This window comes from Vicia villosa, linkage group LG4, assembly GCF_029867415.1.
Source record: "Vicia villosa cultivar HV-30 ecotype Madison, WI linkage group LG4, Vvil1.0, whole genome shotgun sequence".
Taxonomy (NCBI): Eukaryota; Viridiplantae; Streptophyta; class Magnoliopsida; order Fabales; family Fabaceae; genus Vicia; species Vicia villosa.
This window is the reverse complement of record NC_081183.1, coordinates 38,808,714-38,831,318: the sequence shown is the minus strand read 5'-3', so window position 1 is coordinate 38,831,318 and position 22,605 is coordinate 38,808,714. Positions and strand designations below refer to the sequence as shown.

The 22,605-nt window shown below is 38.1% G+C and overlaps 1 protein-coding gene across 1 annotated transcript; it reads left to right on the top strand.

The window, feature by feature from the left end:
- Window positions 1–12,074: 12,074 nt before the first annotated feature.
- On the top strand, window positions 12,075–12,770 carry LOC131597095 (uncharacterized). The gene has a single exon (XM_058869808.1). The coding sequence runs from the start codon at window positions 12,075–12,077 to the stop codon at window positions 12,768–12,770; it is 696 nt and encodes a 231-aa protein (XP_058725791.1).
- Window positions 12,771–22,605: the final 9,835 nt, after the last annotated feature.

The window sequence follows — 22,605 nt, the reverse complement described above, 5'->3', positions numbered from 1 at the left end:
AGGGTTTATTTCGAAAACGCACTCCAATGAGATAGTGTTTACTGACTCTCAATGAAGCGTAACACATGTATGTTGGTATTGTATGCCCGCTTTGCATTCCATTCACAAGAGGTTGTAACCTCATTTCATAAAAAGTTTTAAACTTCAAGACTAGCATAGGCTTTGTATTAGAATTGTCTAGAATTAATATTCTTTTGCATACAGAACATTTGCTTAAACATCAAGGAAGTTTCCATGATGAGAATCCATAAAGAGCTGGATCATTTCAAAGTAAAAAGACTTGAGAACTCCGTAAAGCAAAAATCTATCATTTCAGAGATCAAAGCAAGTTGTTTGAATACTCCGTTGAGCAGGAGCAGTGGATACTCTATTTGTTTGATTACCCTAAAAGTTTTGAATACTCTTTTGAGTATGGTAAAGTTACTTCCATGATTTGTGGGATCTTAAGGGAAGTAAACTAAAGGAGTCTGATAAGATGCGCATAATCAGGGGCAATCACGACGAGGGATCTCTCTCGTGAGTTCAGCCTATCTGGGGCAATTAATTCGAGGTTTAACCTCTCAAATTCAACCAATCAGGGGCAATCAAGTCGAAGTGTGATCTCTCCAATCCACTTAATCTGGGGCAATCCAATCGAGGAATCTCTCTCAAATCCAGTCAGCCTGGGGCACAATCTTTTGGGAACCATCATTCACTTGTAAAGTGCAGTTGGCCATCACAAAAAGGAGAAGTATCATAATTCTTTTCCCCAGCAAGATGCCTAAAGTTACTCTCCCCCCAAGCATAGGAGTTTATTTCTCCTGAGATTTAATTCCATTCCTAAGCATAGGAGTTTATTTCTCCTAGAAAAGTCACTCCCCGAGCATAGGAGTTTATTTCTCCTGAGAATTCATTCTCTCCCCGAGTGTAGGAGTTTATTTCTCCTGAGAGTTTGTTCCATTTTTCAAGCATAGGAGTTTATTTCTCCTCGAGTTGTCCCAATCCTCCCAACAAGGGTTCCTCATCAATATTTCTCATCCCCAACATGGTGAATTGAGGGAATCTCCTCAAGCTAAAAATTCTTCGAGCTATGGCACATGGTGAGAAGTCAAAATTTTCTTCAAGTCAACAATCAGAAGTGTATCCCGCAAGTCAAAGTCCAATGTTTATTGGCACCCCCACAGAATTCTTAACACTAAGGGGATTCTCCCTGGTGTTTACCTCTCCCGAGGTCAAAGATGAAATTCAATGGAATACTCCCCGAAGGGACCCCAATGATTTTGCTTCTCTATCACACTATCGCCTTTATCTGGCGCATTGCATATAGTAATCATTGCATTCACATTGCATCTACAAAAATGCGTAGCATTTCCATGAGAATGGAGCATTACGCTAAAGAAAAATTCAAACATGCATCAATGCATAAGCCAGTTTGTGTACGCTCCAAGGGCACAATATAATATATCCCCAGAAGAAGTCTCATTTTCTCTCTCCAGTGTGGATTGAATACAAAGTCTTTCTTCATCAAGATCATTGTTTCATTGGTTATTTCCCATTTGCAGAGATCAATCATTTGGATAAACCATACTTTGTGTGTGGCAATTCAAGTGATTGTCACTTTTGTAGAATTACACCCGCCTTTGGCCTGAGGGATCCATGTAATTCTTATGCTTCGCAAGCGTCAATGTTTCCTTGCAAATACAGTGTTTGATAACATCTCCAATAAGAGTCTAGTCATTACTAGTCTTCTTGCAGTCAAGTCCAATGATTATTGGCATCCCTTTCAAGTCCCGTGGTTATGGGCATCCTTCGGTCAGGTCTAATATTGTTTAGTCCTCCCCGTTCAAGTCCGGTGGTTATCGGCATACCCCTTCAGATCTAAGAAGATTCCAACCATCGAGTTGCGAGTCCCTTGTTTTCCGACCTAGAGTCGTGAGTTTGTGACTTTTCGTCATGGAGATTCCAACCGTCGAGTTGTGAGTCCTTTGTTTTCCGACCTCGAGTCGTGAGTTCCCGACCTTCGAGTCATCAGTTTTCCAACCCTTGTGTTGTGAGTCCTTTGTTTTCCGACCTCGAGTCGTGAGTTTCCGACCTTTTGTCGTGAAGATTCCAACCGTTGAGTTGTGAGTCCTTTGTTGTCCAACCGTCGAGTTGTGAGTCCTTTTTTTTTTTTTTTCTTTTTTTCAACCGTTGATTTGAGAGTTCTGAGATTCCAACCGTTGAGTTGTGAGTTTTAGGTTTCCGACCTCGAGTCGTGAGTCTTTCAATCTTTGAGTTGTGGGCTCTAAGTTTTCGACTTTTAGTCGTGAGTGTCCTAACCTTCGAGTTGTGGACGTTTGTCGTATACTCCCAAAAAAGTGTCCTGGTAAACCAATCTCTTGCACTTACCTGTTGCAAATAGGCATCACAAATTCTTCCTTCTTTTAAGGAAATCCTACGGGACTATCATATTGTTACTTGCTGAAGCTTGTTAAGTAGAGGCGTCCAAAAAAAAAGAAGAAAAGTCATCCATCTGTTACCCTGAGCGCAAATTTTCTGGTACTTTAGTATTTAATCTTCTTCCACCTCGAATGTTCGAAAGGCTAACGCCAATCTCGCCTTCAGGTTTAAGACGATTAAATAGGGGCAGCTGTTGCACCCCAAAATTTGCCCACATATTTATTTCTAACTGGCTTAGATTTTGCATTCATGTATATACCTCGTTAGGTCATTGACATAACATACATCATTAATGAATAAATTTGGCAGGGGATCAAGGGTCTTGAAGAGTATGGTTTCTCTGTCGCTTTGGGGCTATAATCATAACCTAAGATTGTCTTGACTGGTTCATTCATCAATCAAGATTTGTGGAGCTGAGGTTTTGATTCATTGGTTATTGAGAGTTTATCCTTCATCAAGTCACAAGGTTATCATTCTTCAAAATCTACTAAGGGCTGGAATCAGAGTTTATTCCTCTGTATGTCACAAGGAAATAAAGATTCCTATTCATCACACTTGAACGTGGTAACAGTTCATCTACTGAAGCGCATTAGGTTTATGGATTCATTTTGGTCACTGTCTCATTGATTTGTAGCCTGTGATATGAGTTACCTGAGAAGCATATCATCTGGAATGTTTAAGTTTGCTGAGGTTCAGCTAAGAAGTAATTGGCTTGTATATCAAAATCTCTTCAATGATTCCTCAATGCATTATTGTGGTGGTGGTTTGAAATACAAACAAAAGGGCATAGAGAATTGACTTGTTCATTCATTTGGATCAATACAATTTGTGGTTCTCATAAGTACTTGTTACTTCAATGGAAGTTTGAAGGTGAAGATTTAATAAGTGGACCAAGTTTTATTTGAATTTGCAAGTGGATCTTTCAAGGCATTATTGTGGTGGATTGGATTATGTCCATTGAAACTTAAAGTTGATTGAAACTCAAACATAATGGGAATAAAGCCACGGTTCTCAAATGTTTGTGTGTAACTTCTCAAGAGCTAACAACAAGGCATGCTAGTGCAAATTTTGAAAGAGAATTGCAGTGAATATTGGGAATATATCGTTACGTTCAAAAGGATTACAATGATATAAGAAAAAACATCCATCCCATTTACAACAAGTTTCATCTCAAAGTTTACATTCTGAAGAATAAAAATAAAAAAACCACATGAACATGAGTCTATCCTTCATCTTGAAGTCCCTGTTGCTTCGGCCCGATCGGTTTTCTACCTGTGAGTGGCATGCATTTTGTCCCAGTTCAGATGAAGGCTGAACCTGCACAAAAAGAAGAGAACCGCCTGCACTTCACATAAAAAACCACTGCTGCATTAGTAAACCAGAAAAAACGGTTCACATCGGAGGGAGTCATAACAGTTCAGCTTGCCACTCGAAACTCGCATCAAAACCAGAGCTGCCTACATGATTCAGAAGAAAATATTTCAAATTCAGAAAAAGAAACCAAATTCAATCAAAGAGAATCAATGCAAAAAGGCAAAACAGAAACCGGTTCGAACCAAAACATGCTGCGGCAACGCAAAGAAAATAGGTCCCTGCACCATAACCCAGTTCATACACTAATCCATGGTTCAGTTCCAAACACACAGACCCTAACTGTTTTTTATATAACTGACTAACAGTTTTACCAAACTTTTCCAACTTTTTCTAACCTTTTTCATTGTAAGAATAACTCAGCCCTTCTCACTATTTCCCAGCTATCATTACCAACTAAACTTAACAAACTCTCAACTAACTGCCCAATTGAATAACCACCATCTTATAACTTTCCTAACAGAACCCTCCAACAGATTGGTAACTAACAACCACCAACTAACAGCATAACCGATTCAGTTACTAAACTAACAGAATATAACAGAATGGAGAAACAGAGGTAACGAAAGTAACAAACTGAAAAATCAGAGATGAACTAACCTCAAATCTCCTTCAACCTCTATATAACAGAGCTCCCTCTCCATTCAGCATTTTTCTGGACTCTCATTCACCACTTGATCACCTTCAAATCACCATCATCATCATCACTTCAACCTCTTCAGAACCTCCACAATTCTGAATCCACTCACACACTCTTCATCATCACCATCTTCATCAGCTCTGAATCCAAGGAGAAGAACAAGAGGTTGAGAATCAGAAATTGAAGAAAAGATCAATAACAAAAAGAGTAACAAACCTGTAACCGATTTTCCACCAAGAACCGCCACCAACCTTCAACCAAATTCCTTCACCGAATTCATAGAGCAACCTCCAATCTTCTTCGTACCTTCATCATCATCTTCCACTCTCTGCAACTTCATCCATCTTCTTCCACTCTTCACAAACTTCATCTCCTCCAATCTTCTGAATTCAACAATCTCCAAGAAAACAGAATCAAATCTTCAAATACCTGCTTCATCTTCATCAATCATCATCACATAACTCTTCAATTCCTTCGTGAGACATCTTCAACGCACCTCGTAAGTTGCAACATCGTGTAAGCTGCAGGATCGATAGTACAGTGATACTCATCATTCACGAGTAATAACCACCTCACGGCTTCGTCGTCATACACGAAATTCAATCGTACCAATAACGCAGCGCGAATCTGAAACGGAGAAGAAAGATAGAGCCGAATTGGCTTTGGAATTCTCATCACCGCAATACTGTGGAAGCTTCGTCGGAGATTGGTGAGAGGGCGTTTGAGGTGGAGATATGGGGACGGCGACGCGATTTTTGCTAACGGAGACGAACGGAAGAAGATCGGAGAAGAGTGAGAGGCCGTTTTTGGAGCTCTACCCGGAAAAGATCGCACCGGAGATGGGAGCTTGATTCGCCGTCGAGAGAGATAGAGGAGAGGTGAGTTTCCAAGAACCCTAATCCCTTTCTATTATTCAATTATTTTTAATTCAATTTTCTTCTTTTTTTTTAATTAGAATTTGAGTAAAAAAACTGGATGCTGAAAAAGCCTTGGATTGGAACAAGCTCTTGGGCCATGAGAATGCTGTTTGGCCCATGTCACGTTTGTGCTATAGAAAATTGAACAAAAACAACACTTTGGGCCAATACTGTGCTGGGCTACACCCCCTGTTTTCAGGCTCTCACCCCTGTTTCCATGTTTTCCTTTTTAGATGTAGATTTTTGACATAATCTTTGTTCTATTTTTTAGGTAATAAAGAGTTCCCTTAGCAACATAAAAAAGGAATAAAAACATGTAGATATTTTGACATTTTTCGGTTCTAGTTGTGTTGATAAAAATTGGCATAAAAAACAATAAAAATACTAGTTTAGACTTATTAGAATTTAGGTTCTTTAAGTGCAATTTAGACTTGAGATAGAATTCTCTTAACACCAATAAAACTCATAAAAATAGTAGTATTTTTTAGAATAATTTTGTACTAATATTTGAATTGCTTCTCTATTGCTTTTGTATCATTTTCATGCTATCTTTGTATAATTGTTGTGTAATCTTGTTGCTTAGCTTTTTGGCCATATTTTGGGCCTATTTTGTCAATATCATTTGTTTGCTCCTTTTAGAACATATTCCATTAACATGATAACTTTAGGTAGACTTTCCCTTAGATTCTAGTTTAGATCTTTAATAGGTTTTAGTGCATAACCTTAGATTAGAGAATAGGTTAGTGCCCCTCTTTCATTTCTTTTTCTTTTTCAACTCTAAAATACTTAATAAAAAAACCTGACAAAGATCACACTGTGACCTTTTCTGATGTGTAGTGAGAAAGAAATGATTGGGGCGTAGGCCCCGATGTACGTTCTTTCTCACATAGTAGAAAAGAAATGATTGGGGTGTAGGCCCCGATGTACGTTCTTTTCTACTAAACGGAAAAGAAATGATTGGAATGTAGATTTCGATGTATTTCTTATCCGTTATTTAGAGAATCGATTGTGGTGTAGACCTCGATGTGCATTCTCTAAATAGTCAAAAACAAAACTCTTTTTCTTGGTGTGATCTAAGTCGCAAAGTAAATCTCCCTTAAAAAATACTCAACCAGAAAACATTCAAAATGATTAATAAAGGCTTTGACTTAAAACAGAGTAAGGAAGCGATGCGAAGCCCTGTAGAGGGTCTTCGTCATCGTGGAATTACAATGAAAGACACAAACCAAACTTTTGCTTTTCTTTTGCCTTGTTAGGCGCTTAAGAACAAGTTAAGTCCTTTCCAAAAGTAGGCGTATAAGTCTCCAAAGGTCGAGCATCGTGGATTGTGACCTTAACCGTTGTTCAACTAAAAAACACAAAACAAATGGAAACTATGGAGCCGAACTACGGTCGCTCTGATTCCTGGTAAGGGATACGTAGGCATTGGGTCGCGGGGCCTAAGCGAGCACACTTGTAAATAATTCCTTCTTTTCCCCGTATTTCTTTTGCATGCATTCGCATTTAGGTTTTATACATAGATACACCCTTTAGATAGAAACAAACATAGGTGGATACCATCGAGTACGATGGGCGTGAGGGGTGCTAGCACCTTCCCCTTGCGTAACCGACTCCCGTACCCTGTTCTCTGGTCGAAAGACCTTGTTCTTATTCTGAGTTAGGTTTTCTGATATTCCTTTCCCGCGATGGGATGAATATATTAGTGGCGACTCTGATCCATTTTTCGCGGTAGCGACAATAGGCGACAAGTGCTTCGTCGAATTCAGTAGATTTTGCGCGTTCGATTGACTTGATTTGCGTAGTAGTGTCCACTTCTCTGTTTCGTTCTGCTTGAACCTGATCAATTAGATTTTGAATATCGATGAGGGTTTCGCTTACATCACTAGGGCAAGCAGTGATGTTAATCTTGCCTATCAACTTTTTGATGTTTGAGCCAGCACTTACTTTTGTCTTCAATTTCTCGAAAAAGTCAACTTCAAAAACAGACTCTTTCACTTGCTTCAAGAGATCATCATAAGATGTTTCAGATGCACTAGTGCCAGAAGGAGTCGAAGCCCCAGACATACTCTTATCAGAAAAGGATTCCCTCTGAGCCATCATTAGTTTCATGTATCTAAGAGGGTCTTTATGCTTCAGAGTAGTCATTTCCTCTTCCGTAAGTGGCAAGTTTGGATCTTGGGTTGCAGCAGTTTGAACAGGATTGGGTTGTGAGGTGTTTGCAGCAGCCGTTTCGACGATAGGATCTTTGTTCATTTCAGGTTCTGTCTCTTCCTCAATCATTCTTTCATTATGATCGAAAGTTTGTTCAACGTCCTCAGTGGATAGATTATCATCATAATCTATGGGAAAACTGGCATGAAGAGGAAGATTGTTAGGAGTCTCTTCAGAGTCCTCACCTCCCGAGTTGGCTTCTTCTGCGTGTACCAAATCTCTGTCCAGGTCTTCTCCGAGAGAAGAAATCTCTTGCTATTGTTGAGTGTTAGTCTGTTTGAGCAATGGTTCCCCAGTTGAAGATCCTTTGTTTTGAGCAACATTGCTTTAGGGTAGAGGTTGGTTTCCTTCATCTGAGGGATCACCTTGGTTGGCAGCAGTAGTAGTCATGATTTTTTCCTAAAGAGAAGAATTTTAGTATAGAAAAGAAACTCGTCATTTCGTCAAACGAAGAATAATAAGAAATTCTTACCGGTTGAACATCAGGTTCAGAAGCATTGCTCCCAATGTGCTCCAAAACCAAGTTGCCAGAAGGCTGAGGTTGAGTTTCTCTGGGAGGAGGAGGAACGATTTTGAGTTTAACATTAGCAAGGTTTGTATCTTGGTAAGAAGATACGGTTGCTTTGTGTTTCTTTTGTTTCTTCTCTTTTGGTTTGGGAGAAGCAATCTCTTCATGTTCTTCGACAACGGCAGCATCACTACTGGACTTTTTCCTTTTGTTTGGTGTCAAATGAGGTTTGCCACTACCCTGAAAAAGGAAAAAACGATGGTTGTTAGAGATTGGAAAGAAATAAAAGACGGTATCATTAAATACCTTTGATTTTTTCGTTGTTTTGGAAGCAACCTTGACAACTGGAACTCCTTGACTCGAAGAAGTGGTCATGCCCGAAGCAGTTTTAGCTGCAAGTTTGTCCTTTCTCGGTATTTTCCTTTCGATGGCTGAAAAGAAAATAATTTGGTCGAAACATGCAATATGATAAAGATTAGTAAGTTGAAAGGGTGTAAAACCATGAAATCCAAACATTCAACACCTTGACCCACTAGAGAGGTAATCCTCACTGCATCCAAGTCGAATTGAAGGAAGTCTTTGAAACTGTCTAAGGTATGTTTGGTTGCAATTACTCTTTTAGAAGGTTTTTGTCGATCATTCGTCAACTCTTTAAAGAGATCCCCACATACAAACCAAGTTGGATAAGGGGAAAGAATGATAAAGCAAAATCTGCACTAGGTAAGTTTGGAAATTGGGGTGGCTCAAACTCAAAAGCTAAGTCATATCTAAATTCGGGTTTCACGACTTGAAGAGTCTTTCTTTTAGAAATTTGTTTTTCAAACTTTTCTTTGAGAATAGGGGTTGCATCACAAACCGTTCGAAGAATCTGGGTAGGATTATAGATAGTTTCAAAGTACTTCTAGAATGCTTGGATTTCTTTGCAATGTGTGATTTTACCTTTGTAAGATTGGTCCTGCAAAGATGAAAAAGCTTTCGTTAGATTGGCTTCAATTTCTTCAGTGGTGAACATATTCTAAAAATAGAAGTTCGTCTACCATTGGTCGAACCCTGTTGTGGAATAGAATGTTGGCTGGTACGCTATCAATTGGAATTCAGCAAAATATGCATAACATTGTTGGTGTGCTGCAATATCTCGAGCTGCCCAAATAGTGCTCGCAACACATAGATCACATTTTCTTTGAAAAAGGGAAACAGGGATAAGTTGGCATAACCCAAATTGTCTGGAGACGAAGTTAGGTTGATAAGCCAACAAGCATACATGGCTTTTTACTGGCAGGATTCTAAAGACCAGCAATCGAGGAAACAAGAATGCACGCCATATATTTTCAATTGTGGTGTCACTTTGTTTGACGACATCTTCAAGTGAAGCAGTAAACCAAGATGGACCATGAATTCAATTGGCGAATGGAGCCATCGAAGGAGTAAAGGTGTGACATGACGAAAACATTAAGGTGTATTGGGTGAGAGAGGCTTACAAATTTGTATCCTCGTCAGCAGGAGTTAACCGAAGAAGTCTGGTACCTTCGCTTGTTCTATTCTTTATATCTGGGTTGTTTTCATTAACTTGTCCACGTGTTGACAAAGAAGGTTCAAAAGTAGAATTAAGCCACAGTTGAAGGAGCCAATAAGGTCCAGACAGAAGCAAGTTGGTGCCAAGTTTATAGTTTTGTAATTTATCACTCGCAGACCCTAAACTCTCATATAAGCCTGCTAAGAGAAGTTCACTTAAACATATTTTTCGACCAGCATGCAATTGATTAGCAAGTGTCAGAAACCTCTTTGCAACTTGCAAGGATTTACAACAAAAGACGAACTTAGATAACCATAAACCTAAGAATGCTATATGTTCTGTATTAGAGACAGTTTCTTCTTGAGTATGGTACAGACTGGTGTAGGAACTAAAAGTAGCATTCTTGACGGTAAATCCGATTAAGTTCTCGCTATCTTGATAAGGGTCGAAAGTTTCTCCTGTTGGGGGAAGTCCATAAATATCAACTATGTCGAAAAGTGTGGGAGTTATCATTCCACATGGGAGGTGGAAAGTGTTATATGTGCTATCCCAATAGTACAAGCTAGATAACTACAAAGGTTGACAATAGCTAAATCCTAATCTTGACATTTGAATAAGGTCGAAAATACCTAATTCTTTCCAAAGCGAAGCTTTTTGGGTTTCAACTTTATCTAGCCAAGATAAATATGATTTGTCTAAGGATGGACAAGAACAAAATGGCCTAAAGTTATTCGTGATATAGTCTAATTGGAAAGCTTCTCTCGTTTCCCTAGTGGAATCAGCAGATTGCTGAGTTGAACCTTTTTTCTTAGAAGGAATGGTTTTGTTCACTATGGGTTTTATGTCAGAGTGACATGGGAGAATTTTTACGCATTTCCCAAATGACTTTCTAGGGCTAACGGTCCTAAGAACCCTAATGTACTTTCAGAGAGAAGAGATGGAATCATTACCTGAGAAGCCATGATAATTCTTTTCTCTTTCGTAAGTTTTAGGGTTGTGATGTTTTCCCGATTTCCAGTAGTCACGATCTTGCTTGTTGGAGTAGTGTGAAGGCCGGAACTCTTGGAAGAGCCAATGTCTGTGGTTTTCTTTAATTTCTTTGATTGCTTATCAGAAGGCATTGTGATTTTTAGGTTTTGATATGGAAAGAGGGTTTCTGGAACAGAGTTACAGAGATTGTGAGGAAGAGGGAAGGTTGAAGATAGAGTTGCGTGAAAAAGAGAAATTTGAGGTAATGATGGGTCTTTATAGAGTCAGCTTACGAAGAGTAGGTTAGATTTTTCAGAAGTCTTGGGTCACATGCCATCCGTTTTAAAGGACAGCTGTGAACTTACTGTTTAAATTTCTCGAGAGTGGGAAGTTATGATGAATAATAACTGCATGCACATCTCGATGAAACGTTTTGAAAAAGTAAACCACGATTGATTGACAGTTACTACTGTAGAACTAAAGAGCGGTCAAAATCTAGAGTTACAAGATAAGTCTATCCCTGCATGAATTCGAAATAGCCATTTATTAGGGGAAATTTGTTAGCTGAAGATTTTGACTAGCAGATCGTGATACCTTGAAGTGTTGGATTATGATGAAGAAATAGTTCTCATAGAGCTAGTTAAGGATTTTTCTCCTTGGAAGAAGTATTATTCGACCAAGAGTAGTTTTCATCATATTTACAAGTGTCCTTCGACGGAAGCGCTAACATGATCGAAACGCTAAAGCAGGAAGATTTGAATTTCAAATGGAACGGTTTTGCTTAGCGGACGCGTGGGAACATCTGAAATGAAGTGAGCGCTTGAAATATCGAACGTGGCAAAGATCTATGTAGAGACCGTTAGGGTCGAAGTAGTATAAATAGGAGCACTATTGTTTAGTTTGATACGTTCGAATCAATATACAGAAAATTCACAAAATTACTCGAAGTACCGGCGCGAGAGAAAAAAGTCTTTGCTAAAACAATGTATGTGTGAAGAATATCATATTTACATATGTCTATGCTATTTGTTCAATGCAAAGTTATACGTAAAAGTTATTTGTTTATACAGTTGCTTTATTTCATTTCAAAGTCATTTATTTATTGCACTTTACATTAGAAAGTTGTATATTTCTGCAAATTAGAAAGATTATTGAACATGAATCAAATTACTAAAACACTATTCGACAATGTCCTAGGATCAATCTAGTCGATCCTGCGAGTAACCAGATTGTTTAAACACTTTGGAGGACTAGCGGTTATTTTTCAGAAATCACTGGTAAACACCTATACCGAGAAGACATATGCGGTTGGTTTTGCTTTTTTGGAGTGCAAAAAAAATGGATAATTTTACATGGGCATTAGAAGTGTGTCGATCACTTTTGAAGGAACAAGTCGAGATGCCTAAGGCAATTGTTACGGACCATGATACCGCGTTGATGAATAGGGTGGCAAGGGTATTTCCTTCTTATAACGCATTACTTTGTCGATATCACATAACATGTAATGTGAGAAGTAAGGTTAAACCGATGGTAGGGACGAAACAAGTAGAGACCGAATATGGGAAATCAATGAAGGCCGGTGTGGTTGTTGAACAAATAATGGACGCATGGAGTCGGATTACAAATTCTTCGACAAAAGAATTATACGCCGATTATATCATTCAATTTCAGAAAGTGTGTGAAAGGTATCCTGATTTATTGAAATATGTTGAAAACACCATTCTTGATAAGGTGAAGGGGAAGTTTGTATGTGCATGGAATGATAATGGCAGACACCTTGGGAATACAACCAGCAATAGAGTCGTGTCGGCACATGCTAGTTTGAAAAATTGGTTGGCTAATAGCAAGGGTGACTTGTGTCGAGATTGGGAATCTATAAATCTCATGATTAAAAACCAACACAATGAGAGACAAACAACATTTGGTCGGAGCATTACGGTGTTGGAACATCGATTCAAGGACAACATACTTTATTCTCAATTGATCGGCAATGTGTCTTGGGCCGGGTTGAACTATATTTTTTACGAGGCTAAACGAGGTGAAGTTGTAGGTTCCGATAGCGTAAAGTGTGGTTTTACTATTTCTAAAACGTATGGTCTCCTGTGTGCGCCTATTATTACTAAAAATATAGAACTAGGTGAGGAAATAAGAATGAAAGAAGTTATCCCTCATTGGAAAAGACTTATTTTTTATGATGATGGTTGCATCGAAGGAGAAAAATAACATATCTCCATTACTTCCAAATTGGAAGTGAAATTATGGTATCAAATATGTGATGTCGAATGAGATGTCACGACACAAATATATATGTTGATCACAATTATGGAACAAGACAGCAGCAGTAATGATAACAGTGCAGAAAGATAAATAACACAAGGAATAATTTACCTTGTTTGGAACAACCTTCCTACTCTGAGGGCTACCAAGCCAGGGATGAAATCAATTGTTAGAACATAGTTTGGTTCTAATCTTATCTTAGTGTTTTGATGATAACAATTAAATAAATTTTGTATAATTAAATATGATACTCTAATCCTATATCTCTTATTTCAGAAGAAGTTCTAACATGTGCTAAAGTTCAAGCAAAACAAGTACCATTAGAACTTGGACTACATACAATGCTAAAATGAACAATATAAAGAAAAGTCACGCTGAAGTCTAAAAGAAGTTCTAATGAAGAAACTTCTTAAAGCACCAACCGCTGAAGCATAATTCTGATAGACATTATTTCTACAAAGTCGGAAAGAAGTTTTCTTGAAGAAATACAAGATAAAATACTCTAATAGAAGAAAGATTACCGTTGGAGACATAATGATTATTAACGGCTAAAAGCATATTTAGTAACAAGTCTCAAGAAGCGTGGAAAGCAAGTTTATCCAAGATAACACACAAACAAGAAAAGCTAAGCTAGCCTATTATCTAGTATTGGACGAAATCTTCAAATTGCTATAAATAGAAGATCATTTGAAAAAGAAAATAGACAACACAAGAGAGCTCATACATGATATAGACAATACAAGCAAGATACATGCAAGCACGCTAAAAGAAAAGATTTCATACTTGAACACTTATACTGAAAGAAAATATTATTGTTCATAGTATCATTTTAAGTTCATCTTCATTGTACCAAAACTTAGTGAAAAATCACAGTTGTGATACAGCTTAGATTAAGAAGCATTTAAGATCACTTGTTAGAGAATCAGTTTGTAATTTTTTCTTGAGTAACCAAGTTGTGGTTAAGATTCTCAAGAAGTTAAAGTTTGTATTCCTTGAGTAACCAAGTTGTGGTTAAGATTCTCAAGAAGACGTTGGTTGTTTCCTCCGTGGATTGTTGTAATCAGTTTTTTATTAATGGATTAAGTCCTCGACGGAGAGAGGCGAAATCACCTTGACGGGTGGACTGGAGTAGTTAAGTTATACCGAATCAGGATAAAAATATCGTGTCATTTTTATATTGCAAAAGAAACCACTTATTCAAACCCCCCCTTTCCAAGTGTTTTCATAACCTTCATCAATATCCGATAGTATCAATTCAGAGTTAAACTCCCCCGTTTATAACTCCTCACTTAATCACTACCCTTCCGATGACTTCTACCTAAGACTCACCTAGGTATGAGGCCCTCCTCAAATCCCCTCAGTCACAAACCCGTGACATTAAACAACACAAACAATAGATCGTAGAAGACACTCTTCCAAAACACACAATTCTCAATGCTTAAAAGCTTATGAGAACGACACTACTCTCCTTGCTTAACAGCTTCGGAGATTAAATCAGCATTCAACACCTACAGGTTTGTGAATGCACACATATGGAACTTACAGCACAACTAACAAATAAGGAATCCTATAACCCTAAAAACACAAATATCATTTCCACTTAAAACTAGGTATAGGCCAGTCAATTTATAGAATTAGTATTGATTGAATTGGGCCTAAAACCGCAGCAAGGAGGGTGCACGAAGCCTGTTGCTTGATCTCCAAGAAAATAGGTTTTCCATCCAATCTTTCCTAAATTGTCTCCAATTATGAAGATTGTGAAAACCATCAAATATCTCTAATTGAATCAATCTTGGATGCACATCAGCTAACCAAATATTCCATAATATTCTATAGCTTAATAAAACAAATGATATACTTGACAGATCAGCTCCAGCTCACACACCTCAATAAACACGATATTATACATGTGATGTTGTGACAACTTGTTCAACATGTTGAACCCTGATTGATATTAATTTATATTCAACATGTTTCAGCCAGGTTGGTTTTACCAAAATGCATGCCAATCTTAGATGAAATTCTGGTCTCAGATATGAGATGTCGAATGATATGTCACAACACGATATCTGAGTTATGAACAAGAATAATAACAGTAACAATAAACGACAGAAAGTAAATAACACAACGATATGTTTACCCAGTTCGGAACAATCCTTCCTAATTTGGGGGCTACCAAGCCAGTATGAAATCAATATCCGATAGTATCAATTCGAAGTTAAACAGTCCCAGTTCACCCTTCTCACTTAATCACTACCCTTCCTATGACTTCTACCTAAGACTCACATAGGTATGAGGCCCTCCTTAAATCCCTTCCAATCACAATCCCTGTGACAAAAATAAAAACCAAAGAAAAATAACCAGAAGATACTCTTCCATAACAAACTACTCCTTGATGCTTAAAAGCTTACGAGGATGCAAATACTCTCCTTGCTTAAAAGCTTCGGAGATCAAAACAACATTCAACACCTAAAGGTTTGTGAATGTACACATATGGAACACACCGAAAATAAGGATTCCTAAACCCTAAAACAAATAATATCAGTTCCATAACTAAACTAGGTTACAGCCCTTCTATTTATAGATATGTCTTTTTATGGACTGGGCTTCAAATCGTAGCAGTGAGGCTGCCAAAATTTTGCTACTTATTCTCCAAGAAATTAGGTCTTCAATCCAATTTTTCCTTTAATATCTTCAATAATAGACAGCATGGAAATCTTCTGATTGAAACCATCTTTGCAAAAATATCAGCTGATTGATTTCTTCGAATATTCTAAGCTGAAATAAAGATTCTTGTAGAAAATAAAACCGCCTGATCCATTAGCCAGATCAACTTTCTGCAGCCAGGATGTCATGACATCTTGTTCAACATGTTGAAGTCTGCATGCTAAGTCATCTAGCATCTCTTCCAACATGATCTTCCTTAGTATGTTTTAGCAAAATGCATGCCAAAAATCAGAGAGCCTTCATTAGAGAAACTACAATCTCCCCCTTTGGCACATTTTGGATAAAACAACCAAATAACCCTTTCATCATAAGAGCAGCAGCAGCGGAAAGCACGAGCAAGGTAACAACACAAACAAGGTAACAAATTAGAATCACAGTCACATCTCCCCCTCAACATATGCTAGCAAAGTATATCCTAACATAGTAGCAACAAGCAGACTCCCCCTCAAGCATAAGCACATCCTGCATACTCAATTACTACTCCCCCTTTTTAGCCACAAAGTGACAAAGGTAATAGAACTAAGCAAGGTACCTGTTAATCATCATTTTTTTCTTCTTTTCAAACATGTAATCTTAAAAATATCCTGGGAATTTAATCCTTACAAAATCATAAACTAAAATAAACAAAATCATAATGCAAACCCAAATAAAATAAAATGACCAGCAGTCATGCACTAGCAACCACAGTAGAAGTTCCTTTTTCTCAAATGGTACCAGCAGAAGTTGTACCCATTTCAGCCTCTTTAGCTCTTCCACTTGTAGATGCCCCTCTTGAAGTAATTGCTATAATTCTTAATAAATACATACCCCAAGTTTTCCCTTGAGGTGAGTATTATTCAGGCATTTCTGAGAACTAATAGCAAGCTCCCTTCCAGTTTTACCATGCTCCAGAATCACAGTCCTTATTTGCCTAGTATCTCTAATGAGATGCCTAGGATCCTTGTAAGTATTGAGGACATTAGAGTTGTCACATGATAATGTCATGACATTTAGAGAAGCATTATCATTAGGCACCATTTGTTGGGCACCAACATTTTTACCCATTGGAAAAATCACACAATTCTGCTCGTCACAAGGCCAAGAGACATTAATTTCCAGGATAGAAACTTCTTCAGAATTTTCAGTCTAATCATAGCATTCTACCAGGATACAGTCCAAATCATAGGAATGTAGAGCTTTGCTTGTACCCAATACTGACTCCAGAATTCCTCCTGCTTGACTGAGGTGGTTTGTTGTGAGTGCTTCTTGACCTCTGATACAACCACCAATTTCTGAAGCTATATTTGTTCCGGTATTAGTAAAATGTAGAAGCTTCCTAGTCGTGCTTTGATGCAGATTTTGATAACTGCTTCCTCTTTCTTCATCTTTAGAACCTTTCTGGTGATAGGAGATAGAAATTCCTCCATGAATGGTACTCTCCCGACTGAGTTCCCAACCAACATCCTTTGCACACATGCTTTGATAGAGGAGAATTGAGTCCTCCATTTGTTTAGCTCGCGCTCCTAGAAACTTTGCCAACCTTAACTGCATCTGTTTGACAAGATGTTGGAACATTTCATCCGACATCCCTTTGGTACTTATACATACCTGGGCATAGTTTCTCGAGCCCTTCTTGACACAGAGAGCTTTGTCAATTTCATTCCCTTCATATTCATGACTGACTTAGGGCTCAATTAACATCATCCACCATGCACTTAGATCTTGGTTCGTGTCTCACTCACACATTCTTAGATCGAGTATGAGTTCAAGAAATGACTGATTACTTATATAATCCCCTTCAATTTGATATTCACCTAGACAACCAGTATGAAAATCAATACTTTCTTCAACTTTGGGGGCGATGTCTTGCTTACTTAGGACATGCTTCTCATAATCTCTTGGGATCAGGTTCCTTGTATCATTCCTTGTGTACTGATTGAGTTCAGCTTCCATGAAATTAACCCATGACTCATCAGTTTCTACTTTATTCGCATACCTTGACCCACAACTGGAACTTGAATAACCTTTCCTTGATTTGGAAGTTACTCTTTGACTAGGAACATTGAACCTCTGTTATTAAGGGTGACCTTTTGGCATTCTGAAGACTAGGTCTCTGACAGCTATCTGAGTTTCTTCAGCTTCAGCATTTGCACTAGATTCTTCAATGTTGGTATCAGATGTTGAAACATCTTCAGCAAAGCTTACTTCATATGGTGTTGTAGTTGTCTTGATAGTGTTCTCTTTTCTGATAGAGTTAATGATGATCATATCTGTAGATTCCATTATCTCCTTGGACTTGGTCGGGTCACACTTTTCTTCCTTACGAAATGTGACTTTGGAATCCGCAGACTTCTTTCTGTCAGAAATCACCATTTTGGCCTTACAGAGGTTATTACTCATGACACCTGCATCTTTCCTTCCTCTTGAGCCTTCAGCTTCATTGACTGGGATTTTCTTCCATGCATAGCATGGCTTGCGTCTCGAGACACAGTTATCACACATGTCCCAGGAATGAAAACTTTCTTCTCCTCTGGTTTTATCTTAGTATGTTTCCTTTGATGGGACAGCATCCGTTAGGAATATCTAGTCAAGTTGTAGCATGTATCCTTTGAATGACCCATCTTGCCACAATGATCGCATTTAAGGTATTTATGCTGAGAGCTATCATACCTTTTCTGTGTTACATTCAGATGTTGTGACATAGATTTCGACATCTTCTGCTTCTGCCTTTGAGGGACCTCCTTGATTTTCATCCCAACTTGGATCCTAAAGTCAAGGTTTCTTGTTTTCTTCATATCGGTACCAATACTTGACCTTTTTGTCACTTGAGTCATGTTGTGTTGGTTTGAGTTTGATAACACACCATCTTCTTTAAGATCCTCAATGATTGCCAAAAGCTTCTTTTTCTCTTCCTGCAGTAGGGCAGCATCATTCCGGTGCTCTATTACTCTCTTACGTAGTTTTTCATTTTCTAAACACGTCTCTGAGAATCCTGCTACCAATTCACTTACAGTAAGTTCTCCAACATATGACTCACTATCAGACTCATCAGGCTCCCATGCTTCAGTCAAGACATTTTCTTGTCTGACTATTATCTTTCTGTTTTCTCTTTTGAACCTTTCCCCTGACCATGACACAACTGACCCTTTCTCATGTTTCTTGAGGTATATGATTTTTTTTCTTGTTCATACCCTTCATTATTCATCCTTGACTTCCCTATGTTGTTGAAATTCTCTCTCAACACTGTCAGGTTGTCGGATGAGCTTTCAGGGGTCATCTCCTCCTTGGTTTTGGAGGTCGAGGCAAAAGCCATATTCTTCTTGTCAGGATGTTGAGATATTTGATATAACATCTCTGATCCAGTCTGGGGATGACTAGAATCTAAAGCTGACTTCTTTTTCTCATTTAGTCCTATGGGATGACTAGAATCTAGCTAACTTTTGAACTTCGTTAAGTTCAAATTTTAGAGAGCTGATCTCTTCTTCCAGTTCAGAGAAAGTCCTCAATTGTTCTTTCTTTTCTTCATTCAGTTGGCGCACCAGACCTTTCTGTTTCTCCCTTTCTTCACATAATTCAGCACTTGTGAGACACAAGTCTCTGTATGATGCAACTAGATCATCATATGTTGAATCACAATCATCAAATGTCCATATGCTTGTTAAAGCATTTACATGTTTGGCATATTCTTCTTCAAGGTCACTATCAGAGTCTTCTTCAGGCCTAATTATAGATAGGCCCTTCTTCTATCTCTTAAGATATGTAGGACACTCAGGTTTAATGTGTCCAAAACCTCCACATTCATAGTAGTGTATACCCTTTTCTTGCGAGGACTTTTCTTCAGACTTCCTTCTTCCAGAATCATTTGAATTTTCAATGTCAGATGAGTTGTTTTGGACATTTGATCTTGGATTCCTGCCCATCTGCTTCATCACATTGTTGAATTTTCTCCCAAGCAATACTATGGCATTAGATATTCCTTCATCTAAACCCAAATCACATCCTTCCATACCATCTTCAGTGTTGGCAACAAAAGTTATGCTTTTGTTCTTCTTTTCAGCTCTATCATTGATGCTCAACTCATACGTCTGGAGAGATCCTACTAGATCATCCAACCTCATTCGATCAATGTTTTGAGCTTCTTCTATGGCAGTCACCTTCATGTCAAATCTCTATGGAAGAGACCTGAGCATCTTTCTTACCAGTTTTTCTTCTGGTATCTTTTCTCCTAATGCACTAGACGCACTCTCTATCTCAATAGCATTCATATGAAAGTCGTGAATACTTTCATCATCCTTCATTCTTAGATTCTCAAACTGAGTGATTAGCAGCTGAAGTCTTGTCATCTTCATTTTGGATATGCCTTCATGAGCAGTTTTGAGAATTTCGCATGCATCCTTGGCTACTTCACATGTGCTCACCAATCTGAAGATGTTCTTGTCAATTGAATTGAAGATGGCATTCAGGGCTTTGGAATTTCCAAGAGCTAGTTCATCCTCTTCTTTGACCCAGTCTTCTCCAGGCTTTAGCTTAGTAGTGGGTTGTTTGTCTGCTCCAATAACAAGAGGATTCTTCCATCCTTTCAAAACCGCCTTCCAAGCCCTAATGTCTATGGAGATCAAAAAGGCAACCATACGTGGTTTCTAGTAATCATAATTACTTCCATCAAGAACAGGTGGTCTATTTAAAAATCCTCCTTCCTTGTCCATCATACTAGAAAGTAACCTCCCTAGATCTCACCCAGATGCAGAGCAGAATGCCTGCTCTGATACCAATTGAAACTCTGGTATCAGATATATGATGTTGAATGAGATGTCACGACACAAATATCTGTTCATCACAATTATGGAACAAGACAACAGCAGTAATGATAACAGTGCAGAAAGATAAATAACACAAGAAAATGTTTACCCAATTCGGAACAACCTTCCTACTCTGGGGGCTACCAAGCCAGGGATGAAATCAATATCCGATAGTATCAATTTAGAGCTAAACTCCCCTATTTACAACTCCACACTTAATCACTACCCTTCCTATGACTTCTACCTAAGACTCACCTAGGTATGAAGCCCTCCTCAAACCTCCTCAGTCACAAACCCGTGACAAACAACACAAACAATAAACTGTAGAAGACACTCTTCCAAAACACGCAATTCTCAATGCTTAAAAGCTTATGAGAACGAAACTACTCTCCTTGCTTAACAGCTTTGGAGATTAAATCAGCATTCAACACCTACAGGTTTGTGAATGCACACATATGGAACTTACAACACAACTAACAAATAAGGATTCCTATAACCCTAAAAACATAAATATCAGTTCCACTTAAAACTAGGTATAAGCCAGTCTATTTATAGAATTAGTATTGACTGAATTGGGCCTAAAACCGCAGCAAGGAGGCTGCACAAAGTCTGTTGCTTGATCTCCAAGAAAATAGGTTTTCCATCCAATCTTTCCTAAATTGTCTCCAATTATGAAGATTGTGAAAACCATAAAATATCTATGATTGAATCAATCTTGGATGCACATCAACTAACCGAATATTCCATAGTATTTTGTAGCTTAATAAAATAAATGATATACTTGAAATATCAGCTCCAGCTCAAACACCTCAGTAAACACGATGTCATACCTATGATGTTGTGACATCTTGTTCAATATGTTGAACCCTGAATGATATTGCTTTATATTCAACATGTTTCAGCCAGGTTGGTTTTACCAAAATGCATGCCAATCTTAGAAAAACTACAGGAAGCGATACAAGTGAGGTTTTCAAAGGCCGATGAAACAGTTGCGGAAGATTGGGTATCCCGAAACAACTGACATGAAACCGCTGTTTGAACAAGAATTGTTCTGATCAATATTCTTAGTTTTTATGATAACAATTAATATGAATTTTGTATAAGACAATGTGGTACTCTAATCCTATGCACTTTCCATTTAAGGAAATATATGATGAGTATGCACAATTCAGCGCAAGAAGCACTGACTCAGAAGGTTCAAGTATGCAACATCAGAACATGCTCTCGCAAGACATCAGAAGATGGTCAAGCAGAATCAGAACATGGTCTATTGAAGCATCAGAAGAACTTGAGTTCAGAAGCAGAAGCACTGAAGTTCTTATGGTATCACACTAGAAGCATTTCAAAGTCAGAAGACGAGAGGATGCTCTACACCAAGCTGTTTGACTCTGATTAATTCAAACATTGTATCTACAAAGATCAGATCAGAAGCAAGTACAAGATGGCAGGCTACGCTGACTGACAAAAGGAACGTTAGAAGCTATTAAAGGAAAAGTCAGTTAAACCAGGAAAAGCAAGGCTCGAGGTAGTTGACAAAAGAGTTAAACATTAAATGCAATGTTGTACGGATCACGCAACGCATTAAATGCTCCCAACGGTCATCTTCTCAAAACGCCTATAAATAGTGAAGTTCTGATCAGAAGCAAGGTCAACCAATTTACGAACAACTCTTTCAATCTTGCTGAAACGCTGCTGAATCAAAAGCTATCAAACTTCATCTTCAACCTCACATTACTGTTGTAATATCTTAGTGAGATTTAAGCTTAGAACTTAAGAGAAATATCACAGTTGTGATTATAGCTTATTAAGAAGCATTGTAATACTCTTGTAAGAATTTGTTTACATTAATTTGTAAAAGGTTCCTAGAGTGATCAAGGTGTGATCAGAATACTCTAGAAGACTTAAAAGGTATCTAAGTGAAAACCATTATAATCAAGGTTGATTAGTGGATTAAATCCTCAGGTGAGGTAAATCACTTTAAGGGGGTGGACTGGAGTAGTTTTGTTAACAACGAGCAAGGATAAAAATCATTGTGCAATTGTTTTTATCTTAAGAGTTTTTAAAGTCACACTTATTCAAACCCCCCTTTCTAAGTGTTTTTCTATCCTTCAACCGCTTTCTTAACCGGTTAAGACAAAGGGTGCTTCGAAGGAATTGAAGCCTATACCAAAAGACAACTCGACTACACGGGCTCCTTCATATCGTGAGCACGTCGATAAACTTTTTCCCGACTCACCGACGCCTAAATCTTAAAAATCTCAAATAAGTTCAAACAA

Excerpts from the sequence above, each read along its gene's own strand:
- LOC131597095 (XM_058869808.1), top strand. The coding sequence starts at position 12,075 with ATGGTAGGGACGAAACAAGTAGAGACCGAATATGGGAAATCAATGAAG.